This window comes from Eucyclogobius newberryi, unplaced genomic scaffold (assembly GCF_026437365.1).
Source record: "Eucyclogobius newberryi isolate DKJ021-1_F unplaced genomic scaffold, fEucNew1.0.hap1 SCAF_12, whole genome shotgun sequence".
Taxonomy (NCBI): Eukaryota; Metazoa; Chordata; class Actinopteri; order Gobiiformes; family Gobiidae; genus Eucyclogobius; species Eucyclogobius newberryi.
In genome coordinates, this window is record NW_027315746.1 from 29355915 (window position 1) to 29368303 (window position 12389).

At 39.8% G+C, this 12389-nt stretch overlaps 1 protein-coding gene across 6 annotated transcripts in view; it reads right to left on the reverse strand.

The window, feature by feature from the left end:
• Positions 1–6244: 6244 nt before the first annotated feature.
• st3gal3b (ST3 beta-galactoside alpha-2,3-sialyltransferase 3b) overlaps positions 6245–12389 on the reverse strand; it is an 80978-nt gene continuing 74833 nt past the window's right edge. For all 6 annotated transcript variants that reach the window (XM_072441841.1, XM_072441842.1, XM_072441840.1 and 3 more), the window contains one exon: positions 6245–11796. In XM_072441841.1, the coding sequence (XP_072297942.1) occupies positions 11707–11796 (90 nt within the window). In that variant the 3' untranslated portion in view covers positions 6245–11706. The remainder of the gene's footprint in view (positions 11797–12389) is intronic.

Sequence of the window (12389 nt, forward strand, 5' to 3'; positions counted from 1 at the left end):
CCAGTTACGTGAGTTTTATGATAAGGTCGTGAGGATGGGAACAATCTAACATTTCTGTGCAAACTTTGCCCAGCAAGTTTTCCCTCATGTTTTTGAGAATATACTGTGGGGCTGAAAGCTGCTACTGCTGCTAGTACTACTACTAGTACTACTACTACTACTACTACTACTACTGCTGCTGCTGCTAGTGTGGGCTGAATGGACAGCAACACATGGGGAAGTCTGTCCCTTCAATGTGAATGTAAATCCTGGTTGTGTAAGGATTATAAATTGGATGTGAAGATAAAATCTGACACATATATTCAGCAATTAACTAATAAAATAATTGCTGCCTTTGGTTGTATTTGGGCTGTGGAAATATTTTAGAACAATTATTGCATAATAGTGAAAAAAAGAACTGAACTAGTTCATTTTAAAATGTATGAACTATGAACTAGTTCATGTAGAAAGTGAACTTTCCCAACACTGGCCGAAGCTAACAGCTTAAAATTGTAAAGACAACTAAAGAATTTTAAACAGAGAAAAAGTTAATGACCCGGAAATAGGTGAAAATTCCTTCTATAGCCGACATTTCTGTCCCTGTAGGTCCCTGTCATGAGCAGTTTTTTATTTAATTGTGCTCTAGGGTAAAAACGCTTTCCGGGTCTTACAAACGTGTTCGCTGCAGTAACAATGGACTGGCCACTGGGGCTGCTAGCGACATGTTTAGGCTAGCAATACAATTCAGATGATGTAATAGATCCATGGGCTCAACATATACGTTTCTATCACAGGAAATACAGCTTCAAATTGGCTTCAGAGTTGTGCCCAATCTTAGTTTCGAAAGCCGAGCGGGCGCAGGTGCCGTGGTGGGGCAGCTGTGGCTCTATTGAATGGTGTCATTGTGCCCTTAGGCAAGACACTTCACCCAGCTGAAGAATAAACCAACTTTGGATGAAAAAAACGTTATGGAAGACTTCCTGGTTTACCACCTTATGATGTCACAAGGTGGGATTCAGTGATTGGGGCTATGTTTTGGATGAGAGCATCATGATGAAAAAGAAGCCGAATTGCATCAAATAAAATCTTTAAAACAAATACCAATGATGAACAGATTATAACACGGGTTGAACTTCTAAACAAACTGAAAGACGTAACTCCAGATTTTTACGATGAACGAACCAATGAAACTCTTTTGGTTCTGGACACCTGTCTCTATTGGTTAAGTGGTCCCACCTGTTCTGTGAGAGAGCAGTGTTGGATTACAGCGATCGGGGGAAGTTGAACCACATGTCAGTCCATCGTGTCTGTCCCAAACCTGGAGAAAAGTCACGCATCCACATGAAAGTACTCATACACTCATACTGACGTTTATGGTGGTGGAGGAAGAATGTTCTGCGCACTGTCTCCTGCTAAGATGCTCCTACGCCATATATATTTCTGGTTTTGTTTTAACCAATAATCACACATGTTGCGGACAGTTACAAGTATAAAGACTGCTATGTGTGTACTCATTTACTCGTGACCTTTGGTTCTCCTCATGTGCTGCCTCTCTCTGGGCCTGAGCTACACAAAATCTTACCTGGTACTGAAATCTCTCTAGATAATGCTAAACTTCTGAGTAAGATAGTTTGGTCTGTGTGGAAAGTGATGACTCCTCTTGTATCTTCCAGTTTCTGACGCCATGAGATTAAGGAGTTTGGTCAAATTTGCGAGTCCCTGTTGGATCGTTCTTCATCCTCGCCATTCACAGGAATGTAGGTACAACAGCTGACCTTTGAGGGGACGCACACCCCGCCCGAGGCCCCCGTTATCTGATCGAGCACGATATGATTTTCAAGTGCTACAGTGCGAAGAGCATGTAACTCCTCTCTCTGTTCAGAGCCTCAATGGGCAACAATCTAAAATCACGATATACATTTTTTAACATCAATCAATCAATCAATCAATCAATCCGTCATTCAAATCATAATTCATTTAATGATTCAATTCTACCTACATTGCCTACATTGCATGTAACCCAAAAAGATTTACATAGAAAATGAAACTATATCCCTTGCATCCACCCACCCCGAGGAGAGATGAGGCAGACACCAAACCTCCAGGAGCTCATGAACAGGAGAGCAAGAAGGTCACAGGTTTGACTCCCAGGGTGCCTGGGCCTTTCTGTGTGGAATTTGAATGTTTCACCTCGTGTCTGGGAGAGTTTCCTTCGGACTCACGTTTCACCCATCAACCCAAAACCTGCATCATGTGTAAGAAGGTCCTGACCAGAACTCAAGATCTAGAGATGGATCAAAGAGCCAGAGATGAGTCCTGTGCAGCACCGGTGCGCAGTGGGAGAATATACCTTAACCTTAAGATCAGATCTGTGGAGAGGCGACCTGCTCACAGTAAGACTGCATCCTTTTGTAGCCATAAAACTATCTGTAATTGAATAAATGATTCTGACAACTTTATAAATCCCACCTGGGGGAATATGGAGGACAACCAAACATTCATCTCACACTGGAAACATTCTGAACAAAGAGGAGCTCAGTAAATAACACCCAATAGAAGGCCATTACATTTACATGTTTGTACTGATATTAAGTAAAATGTGTATGTCACAAGGTGGCAAAGGCGGTTAACGCTCTTGCCTCCCAAGAAGGAGATCATGGATTCGATTCCGGGACCAGACCAACATCACATGATCTCTCTGGGTGGAGTTTGCATGTTCTCCCCGTGTTACCGTGGGTTCTCTCCGGGTTCTCCGGCTTCCTCCCACCGTCCAAAGACATGCATGTGTTAGGCAAAAATTGGTGACTCTAAATTGGCCCTAGTGAATGAATGTGAGAGACAAGTCATAGACAAGTATCCATCTAAATTTAGAGTTAGTTTTTCTAGACTGTAACATCCACGTTCCCAGGGACTTTTGATGGAAATTAGCAGCTTTTGCTATAACCTGGTAAGTCTTTCCTTTTTTGGTCAATGGGACATTGTACACTGTTCCTGTGCAAATAAATACCAAACTTAATCACATAGAATTTTAATTGAAATGTAAGTTAGAGGGGGAACATTCCAGGAATAGTAATAACATCCCCACTGACCCACACCAGAAAAGTTACATAGTGCATGCTGTAAAAAATTACAGTAATACAGTCAGTATAAAGTGCACATGAACATTCAGTTCAATCTCATCAAATGTAAGTGAATTCCACCCATGCTTTATACATTGTTCCCGTCTTTGTGGTTTATTGCTTTTTATACGTGACATTTGGAGCCTGTACAATCCAAAACGTGTGCCCCATTGCACATGTGCAGCTCGTGTTTCCCTCGCTGCCATCTTGGTCCAATTCTGCTCCGTTTGAAGACCGTAGATGCTGAATTAAAGCCATGCTGTGTTAAATGAACAGTTCCCAAATGTGCGGAGAGCGTGCTGACATTAAACGCACCACTAGGTCATGTGCCACACTCAACAATGCCAACGCTTCTTTGAGGATTAGGTTCCTTTTTAAAGCAATGTGTTGACAGTAAGCGGACACTAGGGCCAGGGGACAGGTCTGTGAAGGGTGGGTGTGTCCCGCAGGAGAAAACACCTCAGCGGGACACTTCTCATGCATCTCAGCATGTTTAAACATCATAGAAACTGTTAGCAATGGTGACATGAATATATGCTTAATTTAATTTTTCATTCATTTGCCACCAAACTTCTCAGTTTTTTGTGGGCATGGGAGTTTGTTCAGACAATGTCTCAGAGACGCTTTAGCGGTTTAGCTCCATGTTTCCAGCCCAAGGATCAGTGTTTACTGCCGCCTGCAGTTTTATTTTACCGTTTATCTCACCCAGCTTCAGCGGCGCTCAGACCCTACGATTGACAAACATGAAACACGTCTGTGACCGTACTATCCCCAGGTCGCAGCTCGTAACCCCCTGGACACTGAATCCAATTTGCCCCAATTTCAAAATCTTCGTGTGACATAAATTTGATGTACATTTTTGCCATAGTCATTTCTATAGGGCCCAGGCCTAATAACAAAAAGGATATCCGTGTATGCATTTAGCTAAAATGGCTTCAACTTTGGAACAATGGGTCTTTTGCCTCTTGAATGGAATGGCACACGGAGTACCGAGGTACGTATTGTATCATGACCCATCCAGACCCCTGGCAATGGCAGCCCGACTTAACTTAACTCAAAATACCTTTATTGCCCACCATAGAGGAAATGAGTCTGGTTCACCATCACGTGACACAACAATAAATCCATCTATCTTTACAATCAATAAATGCTGCTGAAACATTTTAGTTTGATTAACTTTATGTTAAACCTTGTCTTATTGCCTCGTCCTCACAGTCTAAATGACTTCTCTTGTTTTTTAATTCTGACTTAGCACCTGTGCTAAATATGTATCATAGTTTGACTTTCGTTAAATTGCAGTTTGAGAGGAAATTTTGAAAAATAAAAGTGTGTCTGTGATGTCTGTGATGTCATCAATACGTGCCACTGAAAACACTTTACAATTTACACTTAACTGACACAATTTCCTGCCAGTTTAAAAGATCGTTCAGCAAAATAAAGTATTATTTGGTTTTATTGTTTGTCGAAACATAACTGTTGTGTCATTTATATGGATTTTGGCTGTTGTTTACAATATGGTTGCTAGGTAACAGTTGTGGAATTACCTCCACCTATGTCATATTTGCTGTCCAAGTCCAACCAGGAAGTACAATTATAAACTTTACAAAAATGGTCAAACTGGGGACAAATAGGCCAAATGCTTAATATAATCTGAAATATAATTATGTTCACAAGATTTGCGTGAAATGTGTAGTCTAACATACAGACTTTAACCTTTCCCACCCCGACACAGACTCCGGGATGAACACTGGCCATTAGATTAGGTCATTTTTCAGCACTGCATTGGTCGTTCCCCCTAGTGCACTAGAACCTCTGCCCTCCAGCCTACGAGAGCTGAAGAGCGAGGCTTTCTGAAGTGCTAAAAGACACCACACTCAGAGTCAGGCCCCCGGTGGAGTTATGAGGGGCATTTAAGAGACATTTGGTGGAGGAAGAGTTCATTTTTACAAGGGTCTCTGGTTCTAAAGGGTTATTGAAAGTGCATCCAGATTAAGACTTCTCATGATCTTTTTTTAATGACGTTAGCTTGGAGCATTTTAATTTGGTCTTTCTGCCCTCTAATGATGCTGTGCAATTCTGGAATCCTCTCGGCATCTTTCATTTGTTCATTTCTAACCACAAGCTGCCTTTCGCTTTCTGCCGATAGTTTCTTCTGACCTTTTCTGACGCTGTTGGTCGTTAGTCGTTTGTCATTTGTCGTTGGTCATTCGCTATTGGTCGTTCGCTATTGGTCATTCGCTATTAGTCGTTCGCTATTGGTCATTCGCTATTGGTCGTTCGCTATTGGTCGTTCGCTATTGGTCGTTCGCTATTGGTCGTTCGCTATTGGTCGTTCGCTATTGGTCATTCACTATTGGTCGTTCGCTATTGGTCGTTCGCTATTGGTCATTCACTATTGGTTGTTAGTTGTTGGTCATTCGCCATTTTGTCGTTGTAGTTTCAAAAGTATAATTTGTGATAAAGTATATAATATATCTGAAGATAAAGTAAAAAAAATATTGTATTTCTCCAGAAAAAAAAATCTGTACTTTGCCTTCAACAAAAATAGGAGTCTTTCACAATCTCCTATTTAACAAAGTAAAATACAGTAGTAAATGTGTTTCATTAGAAAGGACAACCACAAGAAATTACTTATTGTTGTAATATGGAAGCTGGTGATCCATCGAACTGCAGACGATGGCTGGGACGGGAGACTCAGGGTGGGGGGTCAGTTGGTCAGTTAACTACATTTAAATCAGGTTCAGGCCCACATCTAAATGGATTTAATTTGCCAAAAACACCTTCATTGTTCATATTTTGTGATTTTATTTGTGTGACTAATCCCATTTTCCTCATTGAAATCACAATATATTCCACTTCACTTTAACTTCAGTTTTGAAAAGTGCTGTATGTTTAAAATTATGCAGGATTAGAATAAGAATAAGGAGTTAGGTTATGGTATTCATTCAGTACTTCAGCCTGAATCATTCTAAACTATTTTGAATTGAAACCCGGGCTATTGTAGTTGTGATGACCGTTTTCTTCTGGCTTGTAATACATGTCTGCAAGAAAAATACTGTATACTTTCCCCTGAATATAAGTAATTCCGGTTCTTACATTTTAATTAATGCATGACTAAGAGATAAAAGACACCCACAAAACAGCCATAAGTGTCTAATACAAATGTGTTTATTGAGTCGCAGAAATGGATTGATAATGCTTTATCTAAAGATTATAGAAGACAGGATTTCGAGCCCATCCACACAAAACAAGTGTCTCGAGCATTCACCCAAATTGAACTAAAACCAAAGCCAGCTGCTCTGGTCAGCACAGAAACACACACTGTATGAACAGTCTCATCCAGTATCTGAATCTTCAAATAAAATTGAAAAGAAAAGAAGAAGAAAGACATTCAGAAACTTGTGATTGACTTTATGATATGGTAACTTTCCTTTTAGAGATTGTACAGACTTTATTTTGATAAACAGCCTATGGTCAACCAAGATGACATTTTCAAGAGTTTTCAAGAGCCACTGTTAGGTTTATGTATGGACAATACTAAAGTAAATTGTAATATGAAGTTCACGTTTGCTTAAAGGAGCTGTACCCGATCTTTTTTCTAATAATAAAGTGAAAATAGTTTTGCTCCAGTTTATATATATTGTAAGATCAGCTCTTAGTGTCAAAATAAGACCGCTGTGCTTTGTCTGCATCTAATTACAGAGCGTTATATTCTCTGCGAACCGTGCTAGATGTTGTTAGCATTACCATGACAGCAGAACTCCACTCTGAAAGCACTTATAAATTCGTCACGGTGAATGATTAGGATGCTCTGAGTGCGTTAGCAAAGTGAGGAATAACGTTGTTTTAAGACGGTAAAAATCCGGTACAGCGTCTTTAAGCTTTTTGCAGCGTGAAACAGATTGTATGAAAGTAACTGCCAAATGTCACAAAATGAAAAAGTGTTTAATAACGTAACCTTTTCACGAAATGTTGTGAAGGATTGTGGATCATGTAGTTCATCATCGATACGGCTCATGCTAGTTTTAGTGCTAGTGCTAGTGTCAAGCGCTGGTTACTCGACTGTCAGTATATACCACAATGCACTGCGAGAGTCGGGAAAAACAACAGCAGACAACGACAGGTCTTTAACTGGACACAACACGACAGCGGATAGAAAAGCTGTTTTAACAAAGCTCTGTTGGCCTGTGATTAGGACTAAACACTCTTAAATAAATCGTTCTGTGGTAAAGTTGCTAATGTTAGCCGTGAAAACAAATAAACCACCAATAAATCCGTTGTTTAATATGTGTTTGTTTTTAATGTTCTGCTGTGATCTTTTTGCATTTCTTTTTTTAATGTGTTTTTTAACTGGAAATGGCAAATAAACTAAACAATGTAAAATAAACTAACTGTTACGCTGTAAAGTCGCTAACGTTAGCCATGAATAAACCACTCAAACTGTCACATTCATTTTTACCAGAGTTTAGGGGACTTTTTTCCCACATCCAGACACAGAGTGTGAAGTATGAGTGCACTATGGAGTCTGTTAAAGAGCAGGACATTTCTTTCTACTTTTTTGTACTATAGTTACACAAAAATGCATTTAAAGGTAAGAAGACTTGATATTTGTGTGCTGGGTCCATTACTAGAATTTGCTAATTGTATTTGGTTGTTAAAAATGCACCATAATAAAAACATTACTGGGTTTTTCGATTAGAAGTAGCGCCACCTGTAGGTCACAAGTGTTTAATAGATAGGCAATTTGGACTGGTCCCAGCCCCCACAAAATAAAAGGCGATATAAGGCAATTTAAGCAGCAGAATGAGACAGAAAGAAACAGGCGAGTTTCACAAAGAGTCAGTTTGTTTTGATACGTTTTTATATATTTTTTCCAAGATTAAATCAAAGTTGTTATATAGACAATTCCAGGAGCAGCGCTTTTAGAACAACTACGCAGCCAGCCTGGTACTGATATCAACGTTCTATGCTAACATTTAATTTTGAGGTTTGGCAGACAAATGGTTGTAGTCTATATGTTCATTACATTTTAATTATCATGTCAAGATCTAACGTTCAGCTCCATTTTTAAACTTCACAAATTAATATATGATTGGTGCCATTTGGAGAAAGTTATGGATACATCATGGATACCAAACTGTTTGAATTAAATACATTTTTCTAACGCAGCAGTTTCCTCAATGGACGACAATGAAATAAAGGTGCAATTTGTCCAGCATAACGTTAAGAAATGTTTATTACATGGTCGTTACTATTTATGCCAACTTCTGCACCGATCGCTACGTGAAATAAACTACGCTGAAGTGGTCGTTCACATTTTGTCACAAGTTGCAACACGGTTTGGTTGAGTGGTTGTCGCCGAAACAGCTCTGGTTCTTCATAGTTTGCGTTGTTTGAAAGCTAACGCTAACACTAACGCTCCCATTGACAGCGCATCAGTGTGAAGGCGTTCAGTTTAGAAACACGGGTTTAAAAACTATAATATGGCACGTATGTTACTTTAAAGGAGAACCAAGTAAAACATTTTAATTCATTGTCTTGTTTAGTGATGGTTAGATATGTCGTTTCGGGGCGTTTGAAGCGTTGGTCGTCGTGATTATGCTGCCATATTTCTAACGTTCTCTGACAGTGTATATTCACAAGGGACCTGCAGGGGGCGCTGTATGGCAAAAGTTACTTAGTTCTGCTTTAAAACGGGACTTTGAAAACCGCAGGGCAATTCGAACGTTATTATAATGTATGCGGAGCGTCTTGCCGAGCGGCACAACAGCAGAACTAACTAGAAAAGGTGATTTGATGTTGGAAATGAAAGAAGCTACAGCATATAGTTGCATTGAACTCTTTAGAACAATTACATTCACACAGATGGCAGATGTGCAATACTTAATGGAATATGTGGCTGCAAAAAGCTGAACAGAACAAGATTTGATCAAATGATAAAGTGCGGAAGGCGTCGCCAACCTCAAAGCACGGCAAATATCAGACACGTTTTCTTAAAAAGGCCCTGTACCTGATGTTTCGCTTTTCTGTTTCAGGGAAAAATATATGTTCCTCACTCATGGTTCAAACTCTGGTACAGGGCCTTTAACCAAAACCGAAAACAAACAAGCTTTTAACAACTCAATGTCCCACAAAAAACAAACAAACAGTTAAACACTTAAAGGTGCACTTTGCAACTTTTCTGGGGGTGGTTTTGCCATCTGCTCATCTCCACGAAGATTAGGGCTGCAGCGAATACTTTTAATAGTCATCTTTTTCAACTCAAATTATTATCTCTATTGTAAATCAAGGGTTTTTCATAGATTTTTTTAACCAAATAAAGGTTGAAATATGGCCACTGAAGGCATCTAGATATAGAATATTCGCAAATAAAGTGTATTATTGGTGAAAATCATACATTGTTTGCAGTATTTTTCCAGATAATAATTATGATAGATGAGATTAACGTCATACTATGTATCATACCAAAGCAAGAACATCTCCATGGAGACGAGCATGGGCGGACGTAGTAACCATGTTACACAGAGGACCTTTAAAGTCAATTCAGAACCCAAATAATGGCCATTTCAGAACAACAGAAGACCATGCATTCAATAGGAAGCACAACAATACAACAGACATGTTGTGTAGAGGGTCTGCCTGAGACCGAGAAACTGAAGGATTTTGTAGCAAAATAAATAATTAAAATGAAACTAACAACAAAAATATTCTTATTTATATATTGTACAATCCAAGTTTTTTGTTGATAGAAACACCTGCAGCAAAACAGGGAGATTTGAAAGACTGTACCGTGAGTTAGGAAAGACAGGCTGACCAGTTGGAAAAGAAAGAGATAATTTAACAATTTACCAAATTATATAAATACGATACATAGTTTAGTGCTTTTTTTTTTTTTTTTTAATATTGTCCGTAAATTAAATTGGTTCAAATCAAACTTATTGAGCCAAAATGCACACATTATACAACACAGAATTATTAAAAAGCAACATTAATTCAACAGTGAGTGGCAGAATTATGGCAGCACAACTGCCCTGTGTTTCTTTACGTTAATATGGCCAATTTCTGTCCCTGAAGCTATTGCTTTGCACTGAAAGTAGTTTCTCCGTGGTTGCTCCGACTGTGTAGAGCTTACCTACGTTGTTTGCTAACGGTTGGGGGAGATAAAGGACACTTCAACTCAATACAACAATGAATTGCCTCAAGAAACATCGTATTCATTTAATGAGAGTGTGATCCAAAATCTGTGTCAGTGATAAATGTGGGCCTAACTGCAGTGTTCCTGTTATTTATCCAGCTTTCTACAAATGTTTACTTAATGCTTTTATTTTCGATGTCAGGAACAAACTAAATATCACGAAGAAATGTAGACTTTTATATAAGACTGAAGCAGGTTTTTCCACATTTTAGTTGTGTTATGAGCTCTTACAGAATACATTTACATGATTCACATTATACAATTTTGCCACTCACTGCAGAAATTCTGAATGCTGTGATCTTGTCCTCTGCATAACCCGTTTTGCAAAGATTTCACAATTGGATTTGGTTACGAGTTTGGGAAAGACCTGGAGCAATGGTCGCTGATATTGAGGCCGTACAAAACATATTTACACAGACTTACTGTCCTATAGAGCGATTATGCGGCAGTAGATATTGTTGCATGTTTCCTGTTGGAATACACAGTTGGCTACATTTACAGCGCTACTTTGTTTAGGCCTCGGTCACTGCTCCCGTCCACTTTTCCAAACTTTACGGCTGCTAATGCATAGGTGGAGATCAAAACGTACCAATATTTATCATTTATCAACAGTATTTAGTCAAAAATAGTGTTTTTTGTGGATAAATTTGTTTTTGTTTCCAATACCCAATAATAAGACACTGTTTGTGTGTATGTAAAATACTTAAGTAGCCCTTTAATTATCAAATACAGGCATTGATAATGGTGAAATGATATGTACAAGTAGTATTCCGTCAAGAATTAACATTTTGTCTTTTTAATCCTTTAATCAGATGTTGCTTTTTGCGTAGAAAGTGTGCATTTTGGCTGAAATATTTCCGCTTTGTTCTGATTGAATTGTATCTTCCATTTGTCGCCAGTTTTACCGTTAAACCCCGATGAGGCAGTACAGAGTCATCTGCTGGGATATATTAGTGAATGGATTGCGATCGTGAGGAGGGGCTGATTTTGCTGCAGCTCGTCTAAAAGCACAGTAAAAATCTTTGATATTTACACTTGAGGAATACATTCAGGCAACCAAGAGAGGACCGACCCCCTTCTTTGTTCGAGGTACGTTTTGGCACTGCGAAAACTCCAGCCGCGCCCTGCCAAGCTGTCTGTTCTACGTCGCAAATCCGGAACGTTCTTGCGCCGTAGCATCGTTCGCGGGGAGGACAAAAACCGTCACCATCTGCTCTCGTGTCTTTCAAGTCTTTGGTTGTGAAGGCACCAGTACATTTGTCATAATCTCCTACGATATGAGTTTCCCCGGCAGTGAGTGACAGGGCGTTTTCCCAGTCTTTCCCTCCGACGTCTTCGGGTTTCCCAGCATGCCGACGGGCTTGTCCGTTTTGGGGAAAGGACTGCGGGAGCTCTCGCGGGACAGCGGTGGCGTCAGATGCCCCGGGTCAGGTCTGTGATGACGTTGGCCTTCACCAGTTTGCGGAGGAACTCTTTCTCCTTGGATATGTTGTGTGTCCAGGACTGCGGGCGCAAGAACAGAGAATTAATGTCCTGTTTCAGTCGAATGTGTCCGAGTCAAGAGTCTGAGCCTGCAAACATGGACACAAAAGGTTTTACTTCAAATGTTTACTCCATGGACAGATCATTTGGCCTACACTCACACAAATGTAATCCCACAAACTAAATAAATAGGACTGAAGTCATTTCAACACCATGTTATCTCACAATTTCTCCCAGATACTAGACTAGATACTAGAGTACCATTGGTCCCACCATAGTAACATTTGTATTGCCAGAGTTTAAAATGACCAGCTACAAACTCATTTACCTGGTCACAGTCTCGATGACAATGCCAGTGTCCAACAGTGGCCACCAGGATCTAATTTGTCAACGGCTCAATAAACTTGCCACATTTTAATTATTTCCCACCAGAGTCTTAGTGGCAATAGTCTCATAGTCCTAACATAGTCCAATTCTTCAACTCTAATGAGAACGATGAAAGTTTCGGCTGACTTTTTTTGTCAAGCCATTGCAGCGTGAAATGGGGATGAGAGAGGGAAGGACATGCAGCAAAAGGTCAGAGCCGGACTCAAACTGGTTGCACACAGCCTGCC